The sequence below is a fragment of the Tinamus guttatus genome, unplaced genomic scaffold, assembly GCF_059628265.1.
Source record: "Tinamus guttatus ecotype Peru unplaced genomic scaffold, ASM5962826v1 Tinamus_guttatus_pri_ptg000197l, whole genome shotgun sequence".
NCBI classification, from domain to species: domain Eukaryota; kingdom Metazoa; phylum Chordata; class Aves; order Tinamiformes; family Tinamidae; genus Tinamus; species Tinamus guttatus.
In genome coordinates, this window is record NW_028288731.1 from 5,731,992 (window position 1) to 5,748,008 (window position 16,017).

The 16,017-nt window shown below is 41.5% G+C and overlaps 1 protein-coding gene across 2 annotated transcripts in view; it reads right to left on the reverse strand.

Annotated features, from left to right (window-relative positions):
• The window catches only part of STAT4 (signal transducer and activator of transcription 4), a 34,043-nt gene extending 28,417 nt beyond the window's left edge, over positions 1–5,626 (reverse strand). For both annotated transcript variants that reach the window (XM_010212230.2, XM_088523762.1), the window contains exons 1-2: positions 5,499–5,626; positions 3,513–3,657 (exon numbers count right to left, since the gene is read on the reverse strand). In XM_010212230.2, coding sequence (XP_010210532.2) covers positions 3,513–3,657; positions 5,499–5,626 — 273 coding nt within the window. The remainder of the gene's footprint in view (positions 1–3,512; positions 3,658–5,498) is intronic.
• Positions 5,627–16,017: the final 10,391 nt, after the last annotated feature.

Below are 16,017 nucleotides of genomic sequence, written 5' to 3' on the forward strand. Positions count from 1 at the left end.
AAATCTCCTCTGTTTGAGAAACCTGACTCTGAGACTGAATGTGCTTGGCTTTGTAGTAAACAAAATTCTCTCCAAATTCAGTAACAATGCCAGGAATCTTGATCCCAACAGTTTGTCTGTTGTCTGGAAACAGCTGCACAGGCTGTTTGTAAAGTGGTTATAACTTCTGTTAAAGCTGTGCAGTATTAGTTCTTCCTGCTATCTTTTGTCAAGATCTACAGACTGCTTTTGTACAGCTTTTGTGTGTGTGATAATTGTTACTGTTATTATCATAGTGCTTAGGCATCTCTGCCATAGTGCAAGGTACTATTCTGCACGCTCAGAGATAAATGCTGCCTTCCAGCTTTACCTTTATTGACAAGTATTACTTAATACTGCAACAGAATTAGGCTCAAAATACAAACAGACATTGTGTGGAGAGCATATATTGAGGCTGAAGAGCTCCGTGTGTGTGCACGTGTACGCTCTGCACATCTGTACGTCTCCGTGTGCGGTGCGGAGGGGAAGGAAGAGGAGTGGACTGTGAAATTTCAAAGTGTTGTGCTAGAGGGCAAAGCAGAGCTAAGGTGGGCTCCTAGTAACTAACCTTCAGAGAAAATCAAACCAGTGCTGCTCGCCCAGTCCCCAGAAATGAAAAGATGCTTGCAAATGTAGCTGCCTCTCCTAAGAACCCAGTTCTTTCCTCATCAAAGTAATTTAATTTTACAGTGTTCCCTTCCCATCTCCTTTTCTCTAGGCCTTTTTTTTGAGACGAAAAGGACTAGGAAAGTATACTGCATATTTCGGTCACCTCTTCTGGTCTTGTTTCATGAATATATCAAAAAGTAGCTCAAATGACAGGAGTTCTGCATGTGCAAGTGTGTCCAGCTTTGGGCAGTGGAGCTAAATGTCCAATGCCAAGCTTAATAGATATTCAGCAATAAAAAGGACAATAAAATACAATAAAATACAACGCACTGAAATATCAGAGCCCTAATACTCAAATGCAAATCTGAAAAAAAATGCCACAAGTTGGAACATAATATTTTAAATGTAATATTTTACACGAAAATCCAAAGTTTTCATTACAAATTTCTATAGAAAAGGCACGTGTCCAGCTGCTCTATCAAAAAGAATAAATAAACAAAAAGGATAAGAAAAAAAAGAAAAGAACAAAATTCACAGAACTGCAAGAGTCTGGTCCTGCTCCAAGCTGTATAAATTATTTTAGAAATCAGAGTAGACTGTGGGTTATAGTACTAAAGGTCATACAAGAAATCAGGAACGGCTCTAACAGTGAAAGTGCTATTTGGTATCTGCTGGTTCACATGTGTATTCTGAAACTGTGCACATAGCTTATTATCTAAAAACAGGTTATTTGCTGTCTTTATAGAATGGAGAAAGGCCAACATTGTTAGTAATGGGAAGTTTTTTCTTTTTCTTAACTGGAAGCATTTTAGTAAAAAGCTAAGACTGAAGCCCTTTTCAATAAGCAGTATAATTCTAGCACTGTCATCTCAAGGAATTCCTAAGGCTTTAGACTGCAAACCTAGAAGCCTCTGAGGTCTCACACAGCAGAGACCTTTCTGCCTGAAACAGCTTGTTAAATCGTAGCCTTGCTAATGGATCCTGCAGAGCGATACAGAAACTGCTTGTTGCACATCACAAGCTGCGTGGCAGGTCTTTCCAGAAAGCCAGCAGTCAAGTGAAACGATGGGCTAGGCAAATCCTTACGAAACTTCTACTGCTACTTCACCTAACGCAGGAAAAAATTGACTCTGGTGCTAGCTCCACCACTGCTCTAACTAGTATATGGCAACTGTAGATGGAGGGGAGGCTCCTTCGCATTTTGGCTTGTTCTAGAAACTTCACTCAAACCCTTGCCGTCTGAGAAAACACTTGATGAGAATCACTTAAAATTCTCCCTTTCCTAGAAAATACTTCATTTGTTTTGTGCTCTTCAGATGCACAATATAATATAATCTCCAAACATGCTGGCATTTAAGGGACTGGTTTTTATCCTGGCCATTTTCATATTGGCAATATATTATATATAGTCACGTGTGGCCCAAGGCCTGATTACTGTCTCAGCTGCCATGTTTCACTGACTACACATGTAGCCGGACAGAGCTGCCACTCTAAATTTTGGCGAAATTTCGAAAATAAAATAGAGGTGGGAGGAGCAGGAGAAGCACTGAGAGTTTTCAATAAAGCAGAGGGTGTACAAAACCCCTCGGTGTGCATGCACACTGTGACAAGAACTGTACATGCAGCTTCTCCAAGTGATGCCCAGTGCTGCAGCAATGCAACTGCTCGCTTCAGTGTCCTGAAGCCCTCTCCCTCGCTGCACACAACTGCAAAGAGAATAACTATGTGTAGGTGATGCAGCTCTTTCTGAGCCCTAATACCAGAACGGGCACCAAGACCAAGGCAGAGATGACAGCACTAACCTTTCTGCTCAACTTGTAGCTAACCCCAAAACCAGTTAACCACATTTGTTGTTTGCGCAGTATTAAAATTACGGATAATGCTGCTACTCAGACATGAAAAGAAGTGAAAAGCAGCCTTAGTTTCAAGTCATGCGAGATGGCTCATATAATACTGGAAGAAAAAGTGGTATTGATGGAAATATTGTCACACATTAGAGAGGCCAGCACTAGGGACACAGAATATAAACAGCTATCTCTTTAGCTGTATAAACACCTATCAAGAGAACAAAATATGTGATAATGCCATGTTAAGATTTTCCAAATCAAGACACGTATATATAAAATAAAGATAACATTTTGCAAGCAATGTAACTGTCATTGAAGTACCTATGGAAAACATCATCAAAGAGGAGAAAAAAACCCCCAAACTTTCATTAAACTCGGATGTGTATCTGTTTTATGTAGAAGGCATAGATGGCAGGAAGTAAATGACTAATGAAGTGGAACTCTGAGAATTGTTGCTTTAAATAAGCAGTTATTAGAGGAACATTCAGACAAACAAATATCACTTTGTAAAAGCCTAATGGAAAATCCTTTAAGCCATTCATAAAAAATAATTCCAGCTAAGAATAAAATAGCAAACATGCTATTGATTTCCAGTGGCTGCCTTTGTCAGGCTGCTGCTTTAAGGTCTACATATGTATTTTTATTCCTGAAATAATCGCAATTATAGCTAAATACCTAGAATGCCTGAAAAAAAAAGTAATTACATTTGTAATAAATACTAACAACCATAAATATAACCTCATTTTTTTAAGAACTGAGTGAGACCCAGGTGCACATTGAGCTAACAGGTCACAATACTGTTATATCTGAGCAATATCCATTAAAAATGTGAAATATTGTTCCACAATTGTAACTGACAGTGAAATTACTGTCAGTGTTAGCTTGTTGAAGGCTTGGCCTTCGCATAGTTGTCCAGACACTATAGTGATGAGCATAGCTCTGAGCTTTCAGAGGACCCAACTCGTTCAACAGTGGTTGGCCATTACATTTAAAGCCCTGTTAAGAGTCTATGATTTAATACCTGAAGTGGCAGCCTACCTGAAGAAGCTTCCTGATTCTCTTCAGATTGTGAATCAAGAGAAGATTCTTTTCTTGTGAAACTCGATCTAACTGCTCATCCACTTGTATTAGCAAATTTTGTAACAGGATAGTTGCCATTGCTTCATTGTTGGATGCTGCCTCCCTACAGAAGAATAAATGAATGTGAAATACGTACGTTAATAAACCAAAATGTCATAGTAAGTGTCTCTTTGCACAAAAAGTCGTAATCCGTTTAGACACTAAGATAGTAAAGAAAGACTTTAAAAATATAGTTACTTCTTGCATGTACTTTGAGCTTTGTAAGAAATTGCTTTGGTGATCCTTTGGTTTATATTTTCCTGGATATGCAGCTTTCTAGAGAGATCATGTTGTGAGCACAGGCCATGGAGTCACTCAGTGGGAAGAGAAGCAGGGTTTAATCTCTGTCTCACTGAACATTTAAATATCTTTAGTCATCTTTCCAGGGTAAGTTAGGCCTATGGATACAGTCTACCTCCCTGTCAGTCACACTAATAAAATTTCTGGACCTGCTGCCCTACTTCAGACAAAGTTGACAGTGGGGCTGAAGTCTGAGAGAGACAATATTCCTAGAAATTTCCTAGGAAACTGTCAGTTTGTTAGAGGGATCCAAATTACTGCCTCCACTGAGGCAAAGGCAGCCATAACTTGCTCCAGATGGCCAGTCAGCACATATGCATCTCATACCAGGCACCACATGAGCTTTTGCCCAGCCAGACTATTTGGGGATACAGGAAGATGTCGAGAATGCTGGTGAAGGACAAAGACATAAATTCGTACAAAAAACAACTTGACTAATTCTGCTCTTTATGGAACAGCTGGTTACATGAAGGGCAATAACATCAGTGAGCAGAATAGAGGAAGATGTAGTTTGGACTGCGTGCTGTCCTTGTTGTAAGGACATACTCTCTCCTTGTCCCAAAAAGGCAGATGCCTGCTTGGGATATGCCTTCTAAATCTAGCAGAGGAGGTTTTAATAATCCCATAGCTCTATAAACACTGGGCTCGAAATTGTTAGGAAAGATTATATTCCTTATCAGGTTTTTGCAATAGCATTCTAATAATCTGGTGGATTTACCTTGAAAAAAAAAATGAGATGTTTCTTTCCAGTACTACTAATACAAACTTTGTTGGCATTTAGTTCTGAATTTTCTTAAGATAAATATCCAATGATTTCAATCCAAATTTGTTCAGAAATTCATCTTCTAGACAAAAGTTCCTGCAAATAGCTGGCTTGCTCCCAGAATTACGCATCCAGCTTAAATTGCAGTTTTGGACAACTGGAATAATTTTATGCTGCAAATATAAGCAAATAAGATTCCCAGTGAAAACTGACACACTACTTTTTGCATGAAATAACTGCAATTCCATTACTTTGCTAAACCAATCTTAACCTCACCTCCAGCCAAGCCTTAAGTTTGAAGCTGCAAAGGACGGAAAGAAAAGAGCTCTATGAAAATCCATCAATAGAATTTTTATACGATTACATGCATAGTTATATTAACCTTTAAATTTGCTGCTTTTCTTTAAAGTCGTTACTTCAACATAAGCACAAAAAATGCCCAATTGCACTCAGCTTTTTTTTCAAAAGCACTGCCTTGTCTTTCCTGTAGTATGGAGTACTTAGTTTATTAGGAATAGAAACCAGAAAGAGATGTCCTTATTTTGTTCTGTGTTTTAATATAAGCCTGTCTATGATAAAAATATGTACAGTGGAAGTTTTTTATTTAATTAGAGTAAGAACGTTGGAGGTTTATGAATGTTTACTGACATTCCGAATCCCCCTTTAATCTTCTATTTAAATGAAGGATGACACTAGTCAACAACAGGCTCAATCCATAAATAGAGTAATGCTTTTGCTGGGAATACAGATGCCTGCTCAGTTTACAAGTGAGCACACTAAAAATCTGTCAAACGAGGAAAAAAGGGATGACGACTCAAAAGAGGGAATAAACGGCATCCTACCAATCTTGGCTTTCTATCCATTGTGCTAGTAGATGACGGATTTCCATGGGGAAGTTATCATCATAGAACTGGTCTACCTGCTCCAAAAACTTTATTTCCAGTTGTTGAACTTGACTCCATTGGGACATGCTGCAAAAGAAACAGTTAAGCATGTTTATTATTGAAAGTTGGATATCTGACACACATTCATAACCCACAATGTATAAGCCTCTTGATTTCATGATAGCAATTTTTGTTACGTACTGCAATGTTCCTGTTTATTCTCTTTTCCAAGTTCCATTTAATTTTCCAAATGTTATTTCTCTTTTCAGCCCTTACTTGAGTTGAAACTGAAGTTAAAGGAAAGATGGAGGAAAGAGAGCAAAATCACTAAAAGAACCTCTAGATTTTACACTTGAATGAGCGTCTCTGCCATTTTTCCCCCTTAATGCAAATATTTTGGGTACTGGGATGCTTACAAAGTAGGCAGAGGAGTAATCATTCCTTTACATAGCATCTCTTTGAAGACAAATAGTTTAGAATTATACATATCATACATGGGTAAAACAATTCTTACAAAATACGGGTAGAAAGCAAAAGATTTATTCTTTTTGGAGGATTCATGCCACTGGATGTTGTATGCTTTGGGCTCTTCCTAGAGCCCCACATCTTCTCTATTTAGACAGCACTGCTTGTTTTGTGATGTAAATTACTGATCTGGTATTTTTTTTTTCCATTTATGCTAGCATGGAGTTCTGAGATTTGATGTTTAAAAAGACCCCAAAATAGGCTCCTACCTGTAATAATGATCTCAATTTACTTTGGGCTGCAGTTAGATACTGGAGTTAGAAGCTCAGCTGCTCCAGATTTTAGGGGGGGTGTATTATCTTTCAATATCTGTTTCTCTGCATACCCTAAAAACGCTGTTTTGGGTGAGCAGGCTCTCAAAGCAGGCTCCAGCCCAAGCAACTTTATCTCCACTTGGGAGAATACTACTGTTTTGGTATCTGCACTCTAAATTTGTACCACATCACCATTAATTCCACTTGTTAAAGCACAATTTTCACTGCATTTTTTTTTAGTGCAAGAAAGACTGGTTTGGATGACCGGCAGAATGCCCAAGCTTTGTTGGACAACCAAAAATGCCTGGCTGTAATTCATCCAGTTTACCTTATATATATATATATATATATATATATATGTATACATATATACACACACACACATATATATATATACATGTGTGTGTATGTGTTATTATGCTGTGTAAATCATTAGTAAACACTGTTTTGCACTGCTATTTTGTATGCCTCAACAATGACAAATGGAAAAAGATACAGAAGCCATTATAAAGAAAGTCATAATCACGTTTGTTATGATACTATGTTTGTTCACATTAACAAACTGCATAAATCCAGAGCCATGGCTTAAAGGTTGTAATAGGTCAACATTTCATCAGTTTGAGTGGTTTTGATGGAAAATTTTCCTGCAAAAAAACATGAGATTTCATCAAAGCTGATGTTTTTTCTAAAAAGTTGACCTTTCTACAAACAACTTTTCTCTTTCCAATTCTGAATCACCGTTTCAGAACGTCAGCACGTTGAAGCACGGCACAGATCACCCATTTAATATTGTGGTCTTTTGTTTTGCTTTTATTTGAGCCAGAATAATAATAATAATAAAATAAAAAGAGTCAAAAAGAAGAAGTATCTCGGGGTGTAACGGAGCCCTGAGCACTTGCTGGTGCCAAAGCACAGGGGGCCAGTGCCGGTTCCCCCGTAGCAAGGAGCCAGGATGGGATGAGGCGCATGCGGGAGCGCCCTTGGTGAAGTCAGTGGCCCAAGGCCATTTCCCTCCCTCCTACTGCTGCTGCTGAGCAGAGGAGAAACTATTGCTGATGGTTTACCTCGTTTATTTAAATTGCTTAGAAAAAGTAATGTTATAGGTACGCCTTACTCCTTTTGGCCACGCTGCTCGTTACACACCATTGCAGACGTGACTTCCTGCGAAGCTGAATCACCACATTTCTTTTTTAAAAATGAAAAAGCAGTAAGAGATCCGTAAGTATATTTATTTTTGGTGGGAGTTCTGTTTGCAATTTTTGGCAAAACCCAGTGTTTTATTGCACCCTGAGAGAACTTGGCAAGAAAAGTTTAGTATTTATACCTGAAAAAGAGGATTTTGCTCAGGCACCTACGCAGCATGGGGCACACTGCCTGCATGCGCCAAGGTGCCCAGGATGGCTCTGCGACCTGGACAGAGGATTTTTGGCGGGGGGGATAACCACAAAAGGGCAGCCCAGCACCTTCCCTCAGGCGCCAGCACAACAGCTCAGGGTGCTTCGCCCCGCGCCTGGCAGAAATCTATGAGGTAAAAATAACCCAAATGCTAATAAATAGCAGGAAAGCAGTGGGCAAGAGTGGCGAGCACCCCCTGCTCCGCGCCGCGCCGCCCGACTTGCCTGTGCGCGCTGCGGGCCGGGCCCGCGCCGAGGCGGGCGCTGCGCTGGGGCGGCCGCTCGCTCCCTCCCGCCGCCGCCGCCGCCGCCGCCGGCTCTGAGCGGCGCCGCCGCCGCCCGCCGCTTTTCCCGTGCGTCAACGGCCGCGCCGCGCCCGCCGCCCGCCCCTGGCGGCCCCTGAGGCGGCCGCTGCCTCACGCCCCGCGGCCCCGCGCACAAACCCGCCCCAAGCGAGGCAGCCGCGAGCTGAGGGCCTTAGAGGGAGGCTCTGGCAGCAGAGGCTGTTTTTTGTTTTGTTTTTTAAACACCGAATGATATTCGTGATGCTACTAGAACGGTCGGTATTCCCCAAGGGAAGCGTGTTGCGCTGCACGCTGAGCGTTGGCTAGGTAGGCGCCCCGTGAGACATTGTTATACCCGTTGTACTGTTGTATGGTTGGTCACTGCATTCCTCAAGTGACAATGGAATTCAATGTGTTACACGCTTTTCTCCAGACTTTATTTTTTATTTTTTCCCAATTGATCCCTGTGCTAGCTTTCCAACCCAGAAACGAACACTGTGCATCTGAGGCTTCCATGACTCTCCAGGCGCGTCCAGTCCCAGGTTCCATTTTGGCCTCGGCAAGCAGCAGCCGCAGTAGCTCATCGGGTCTGATTCAACCCAGCTACCAGATGAGGTGACACTGAGGCAGAGCAGCAGTGTTTTCACTTGCTTTTCTCAAGTGGTTTGAATACCAGTGCGTCAGATTGACTCTTCTCTTGAAGAAATGAGTCCTGAAACACAGCCGAGTTTGGCAGGTCTCCACGTAGACCTATAGTATGTCTGTACATAGTTGAATTTTACATGGTTCTTCTGTAGGCACTGCTTTGGCACTTGGACTTAGTAATTTGGGTCCAGGAAATAGCAGTTATTAGTGATTTGCTTTTGTACTGTCAGTAGGGGGAACTGTTGCACTGTACTTTTGCTTTTGCATGCATATTGATAACTATTTGTTTTTCTTGTAGATTAAGGACTCTTCTCATTCTTTAAGCCTCCAATATTACATAACCAATATGTGCAGTGATAAGAAAACAGATGGTTCATACCATGCACGTAAAGTAATAGAGGACCAATCCCCCTATTTTCTGGTTTCTATACCTCCACCAACCTAGGCAGGAATTTATTACAGAGTGGGATGGTTGAGGATACTGTGCTTCCTCTGTCAGTCTACACTCAAGTTTGTTTCAAGAATCCATGAGAAAAAAATAAAGTATCATTCCCAATGTGTTTCAGGCAAAGGGGAAGAGAAGCTGGAGTTACGGATGTACGTCTGAAAGGAGAAGCCCTGGGGCAAGGCGTTCAGCAGGGCTGCAGAGCGGGGTGCAACGAAGCCATGAGCGGTGGGGACACCTAAGGCAGCCCCTGTGCAGGGAGGAGGGTTTTCTTCCTTCTCATTTCTGCACTGAGTCATAGCGGTAGAGCGGGGAGCAGGCTGCAGCTCTGGGGATGATGCTCTAGCTGACGCAGGCCCCGCAGTGGAAAGGCAAGTGCGGAGGTGGGGACTCGGGCATTGGGGTGGCCACGGGTCAGAGAGGCTTCAAGGCAGGAAGGCGTGGGCAGCGAGGGAGGAGGTGTGAACTTCTCTGGGGAGAAGTTCAGAAGGAGCCTGGGGGTTTCCTCGGGGGCCTTGGCAGCGTGTTGACCGGGTGGTATCCGAGCAAGAGGAGGGAATTGCTGTGAGATGGATGGAAAGTGATGGAGTAGCTGTACAAAAGGAGGAGTTGTCTGGGTTGTTGTGAGCAGTATGTGCTAGCGGGAGAGGAGGTGGCCTGGTCAGGCCAGGAGGCAAAAATGTCGAGGTAGAGGCTGGGAGGAAGCAGGGAGAGTAAAGGGGATGCAGAACTGGAAAAGCTCCCAGCTCTGGATCTAGGATGGGTGAAATAAAACAAGAAAATACTGAGGAGAGAAACTCATGTGCGAGGAAGAAGTCAAGTTGAAAGCTACAGGCCCAGAATGTACATGTGCTCTGCAAGGAGTCCAGGCTTCATGTTTTTATGAGGTAAATGGAAGAAAGTGTATGAAGAAAGGTGATGAAGGAGTTCTGGATGCGGTAATCTTTTAATCAAAAGTGCATGAATCTCTTTTTAGGAATGCCCAATTCTTACTTTGATCAGCTGACCAACCTGTAATTGAGGTTACGGTGTCTAATATTTGGCCTGTAGTTATCATACCTTTAACTACTGTGCTTAACTAGCCATTTGTCTCTTATGTACACGAAACACTGCGCTTGTACGTCCTGTAGTGCACTACGTCTGGGATCTGAACTGTTCATAGTTTTCCTCCTTGTATTCAAAATGTGGACCGATGTTCTCTGTGCCACTATAAACCTCGTAATCACGAAGAATTGTCTTGCTGCTGGTGAAGGGGAGCTGCATGGAAAGCAGTGGGGGTACAAAAAGTAGATAAGAAGAGCAAGGCTAAGGAGAGGGACTCCCTGGGCCTTGTATTATTTTGTGGTGTGAATTCAACTTCCTTCTGAAGGAATATGGGGACATGTGGAATCTCTTGCCCAGTAGGTATTTTTTCAGCAGTTTGCAACATAATTGCACATTGATTGCTTTAACCCTTCCACTCCCCAAATGATATCATGCAAACTTAACTCTTTTCTTGAATTACTTTAGAGTCAAGTTTCCTTTATTTGCTTTGAGTTATACAGATTTCTTGTGGTGCTGATTTGGTAGTTTTCTAGTTTTCTAGTTAGGTTTTCTAGTTAGTGAACTCTGCAGACACTTAGGAAGTTTCATTTATTTATTTATTCCATAGAACAGCTTCCCTGTTAACTGCTAATGACCACTCTTGTTTGTATAGAAGTCGCGGGCTTTGAGATGACCATTTCAAAGGAAGAATGTGAAAAAGGAATACAAATGCTGCAATTTTGTATGTTCCTGTTAGCTTTAGCCTAGAGGGCAGCACAAGGAGTGCCTTGGTGCTGCAGGCTGATAGTGTGAAAGTTAATGTTGAGAAAAGAGTTCTCACAGTAAGCTCAACAGGGACACGTGCTGTCAGTAGTTACTTAATTTTTTACTACCTTCTTTACATGGGATCAGAATGGCTCTGCATAATGAAAATATTCCTAACTATGCTCAGAAATTGCCGTTTTGCAGTCTATTAGGATCACAGAGGAGTCCTTGAGTTTTATTAAGCTTGCTGGCATATGCTAAATGCAGAAGTCGGTTCGATGCTGAATACAGACCTCCAGATAAAAAGATCAATAATTTTAGAATTAGTAATGGATCCTACTGTGAGAAGGTAAGTGGCTTAATCTAACACAGTCTTTTCACAAAGGGAGCAATTAAGCTGAAGTTTGATTATCTCTGCTTGATAATATTTGAAATATTCCATATTAAAGTTATGGGTTTTAACTCTAATGGTACCAAAGGAGCTTTTTGATTTACATTGCTGTGTGAAACATCTTATTTATGTTATTTATTTAACAAAGTATATGCCTTCATAAATAATCTCTGCTTTTTTCTTTGGCTAAGCAATACGAAAACAACACATGTGTGAAGTAGTTGTGCAGTTAAGATTAATTTTATTGTACAGCTCGAGGAGGGTGGCAATCCCGTGTCCATCGTGTGCTCACTGTTTTCCATCTAGAGTTTCTAAAATGCAGGAAAATGGAATTTGCTTTGTTCTTTCCATTCCTCTTGGGCCTCCTGTAACAAATCCCAGCCATCTGGGATTCGATTTTTGTTCTATTAACCTGCTTTTTCCTGGAACTAAGCCCCTCAACATGCTATAGGTAGAGGCTTTTGTTATAGGAAGGTTAGTTGCAAAGTGGCATGTCCCTTTTTTAGTACAAAATCCCATGGTGGGGGTGGAAGGGAGAGTTGTTACAGATCCTGGACATATTTTGAAAAACTGTTCTTTTGAATTTTCCATGCAATTATTTCCAGTAAACTGCAAAATTTTCAGTATGAATCAATTTTCAGTATGATCAGTTCCTACCAGAAGTGCAAACAAGCTTATTTTCTGTAGGAAACACCTGGAAGGCCGTCTGGTGTGAGGCCGGATGAGGAAATAAGGGTTCTCCTGAGGAGCGCTTTATGGGAAGCGGCCGCTGTGCGCGGAGCGGGAGCTGGGCCGGAGCCTTCCTCCCGGGAGCGCCCGGGGCTCTTGCTCGGGTGTCTGGGCCGGCGCAGAGGTGTCTGGGCTTGGCAGAGAGGCCTCGTGTGTCCCCTGCACTGATGCAGCCGCTGCCAGCAGGTCTGAGAGGAGACAACAAAACGACCGGAGTCCCGCGGGATCATAAGGGGGCTGAACCCATTTTCTGGGTCCTGGTGGATGCCCTAAATACTGGCCGTTGTTTTCTAATGCATTTTGTTGCAAAGTAGAGTAGAAGAGAATAGCAACATGTGTACAGCAGGAATTCCTCCCAGGGACTGCTCGGTGTGTCGCGTGTTGGTGCCCGTGCTCTGCACGAGCATGGACCAGGACTCTCCTCCGCGCAGTCCCAACCCCACGTCCTGCTGGGAACGACGTGCGCGCCAATCTGTTAAATGCATCTGGGCACGAGTGGCACAACTCTGATGGCAGGGCTCTGAGTCCTAGGCTTTCAGACATGGGATCCTCATGGTTAAATTGTCTTGGTCAGTGCTTCACAAGCTTTTCTGTTTCGTTCTGTTTTTAACCAAATGGCTTCCTAAATTTACTGGGGAAAATTGGAGCATTGTCTAATCTTTTTTGGGGGTGGGAGGAGGAAATGCATCCCAAATGCATGGTGAAGTGCTGCCAGAATAGTGAATAGTTTTCATTTGCAAACAAAAAACTAAGCAAGGCTTCTTAGTGTTCACTTAGACCTTATTTTTCCAGTGTTGGTTTTGTCCCATGCCCAGGAACTACACCTGGCTTTCCAAAGTCTCTCTTTGTCTCCAGCATGTTGTGCAGCCCGCAGCGTGGTGGTCTATGACCTGCTTGTGACTCAGAGAAGTGCTGCTCCTCTAGCCGCCCTAGTGCAAGTCACCTGCAGCACGAGCCTTATCTTCTGTCAAAAAGAAACCCTTGAGTTCTGTGAACTCTTGAGAACTGAGCAATAGGTCTTCAGTTAATCTGATGATGATAATGTCTTTTGTGGTATTTTTCTATTTTTGTTTTACAAACTTTTTTTTGGTTTGGTTGCTTGGTTGCTTTTTTAGCACTTCTGCTACGAAGGAAATAATATTAAGCTCAATCTGCAACGACATGATGTGTTCAAAGCACTGCGAGATGTATGGCATTGAACCTTGCCAATAAGGTATGATATTATTGAAAGATTTATTTCAAGGCCTATTTTGTAACTTTGTTCCTTTAAGCTGTAAAAAGAAAACAGCATTCTGGGGGGTTGGCCAGCCTGCCTGTATTTACCCCTTCTGCTCAAAGAGGCTGCCGATGCTCTTGCCTTATTTAGGTACTCGCTAACTGCGGGCAAGTGCAGCCAACCTGGCCCATCACCTTTGCTCTGGAGCAGGTGGGGGTACGAGTACTACATATGCAGGTATAGCCATTTATTTCTTACTATTGATAGTTAGCAGTAAGCACTGGCAATACATGCAGATTTAAATAGTCACGTTCAACCGATCAAAAGAATTATGTGCAGACAGACTTGATTCCTGGTGTCAAACTTTGCACACTTTTGAAGCTGGATCTGAATTTTCTTTCCTCAGCATATTGTCAGTATTATGTAAGTGATACCATATGTTAGGTCTCTTCAAAAGTACGCCAAGCAGACTACACAGTAACTAAGTCTATTTTTTTGACAATTCAGACTTCTATTGAACAAGGTAGGAATTAGTTCATTTATTGGTTGGCAGATCTGCTGAAAACAAATGTCTTTATTGCTTTGTGAACTGCATAATTTGTCTATCAAACAGAGGGCATTAATTCTGAATAAATCTGGGGATCTATGCTCTTTGTGCCATGTCCACTAACATCAAGAGGGGAAACAACTACAAAAGGGAATTCCCAAACTCAGCAGACTGTAACTAGGAGACAGCAAAGCCTACTACTGTCTCCGTTTTTTTCCCCCTGTGTGCTCATTCTGAAGAGACACAAGTTTTGATAGATTCAGTTGGTTTCTCAAATGGTAAAAGGTTATATAATGATATGCGAGTTATGTGGTGACTCGGAGGTGGCCACATTTGAATTGCACAGATGCACTTGTTTCAAGCAACGTGATTATATTGCCTAAGTTCATCAAAGTAAAGTTTGTTTTCCGTGTGCCTTTTCTTGCCAAAAGCTAATGTTGTGCTAGGGTGTGTGTAGCTAACAAGAAGAGTAGAAAGAAATAACCTGACTAAATTACCAAAATTAAATGGACTGCATTGCCATTCAGTGAGATCTTGTTGAGAAAGACTGTACATAAAATGAGGCTCTACCTCATGTCACAGAATGATAATGCCTTTATCTTAAATAGCCTTATTTCTAATCGAGAATCTTGCTCCTATAGCTACAAGTACCGGCTTCACCATCAGCTTGACTTGCCAGTTTGCTAGCTGAGTGGATCACAGAGAACATCTTAAAACCCAAGCCAAAGTACCAGGTAATTACAAGGTGTGTATAATTTATATTTATATGTTACTAGAATCCCTAACTAGTTCATTGACCAGGCATTTTTACTGGCATAAACTTTCTACTTTACCACTGAGTCTTTTTCTTGAAGAATGCAGAAAATGATAGGCATGTTGCTGACCAAAACGTCAAGTTTATTTAGAGATACTAATAATCTCCAAACATTATATTCTCTACACTGGTTTAAATATTCCCCAGAGTTCAGAGGTTACTTTACCTGAGCTGCTTGGGGATAGTGCAGCTGAGCCCCATAGACTGCCTGGCTTGTGGGGAGAAGTCATTTCTTGTGCAGCAGCTTATTAACCAAGTGGGCTGCTGGCAGACACCACTTTGCCAGAGTGCTGAGGACCGTTCTGGTCCCTAGCTTCTTTCTAAGCTAAAGTGGAATGTCAAAGGAGCTATTTTCCATTAAAACAGGAGACCACTATTTTTTTCTATGAGTTTCTATGGAAAATGGGCTGAAGAGAGTGCTGGTTGGAAAAGATGTGTGAAGTAGTATAGGAGCAAAGTTTGTATTCTGTCTTTACCACCCTGTTACGTCTTTTATTGACATTCAGGTTTGTGTGTTTGTACATCATTCATGCAAAAAAAGAAGTACCAAAATAATATATAATGAACATTTTTACAATAACGAGAAGTACCTCTTGCAGTCATTTCCTCCCATCCAGGATCTAATGACTATAGCTAAAATCCCATATTTAGGACTGCTGCAACAGATTTAAATACCACTTTTGTTGCTTAGATCAGTCCTTGGATATTAAAGTAGAATAGTCACACTAGAACTGTAAGAGCTAAGATTAACATTGAAACAATCATTTTGCTTTTTCTCATCCATAACTTTCTTAATCTTTCCTATGAAATTTAAAAATTCTATTGTTTTCCAGCTTCTTCTCCACTGACCTTCCCTGTGTCTTTGGAACATATGTTCAATACAGGAGCTCGTAGAGTCATAAACAGATATCCACATACACTCATTTTATACAATTAAATACTTTCATGACAAAACAGGGTGTGACACAAATCTCTCTGGTAATATTATGAGCAAGAGTTGCCTGCAGAGACACTGGTCAAGTTGTTTTTTTTTTCCTTTTTTCCTTTTAATAAGGGAAAGGATGATGCAAGTGCAAGTTGTTGCAATGCTAAAATACTGTAGGTGTAGTTTCAGTGAGAGAATAATGCAGTAAAGGTTAATGTGTCTGATATCTCATCCTGGTGGTTATCTGAAAGTCGAAAAATTCCATTTCAAAGAACATGCTTCAACTTGCCACTGTATTGCTCAATTATCATCGAAGTAATGTTTAATTTAAATGTAATATTATAAAAAGCAAAGACTCACTTTTCAGAGCTTCATCAAACTATGCTTTCCCTCTCACCTATAAATGGTGTCCGAGTTCCCGTCTAGGTAATGTTGGCATAAAACAAGAGACAGCTTGTCAGGATTTTGAGGCTAGCAACGTATTTAAACAGTCCAACTCCTAGCTTTCTGGCTTTGAGAC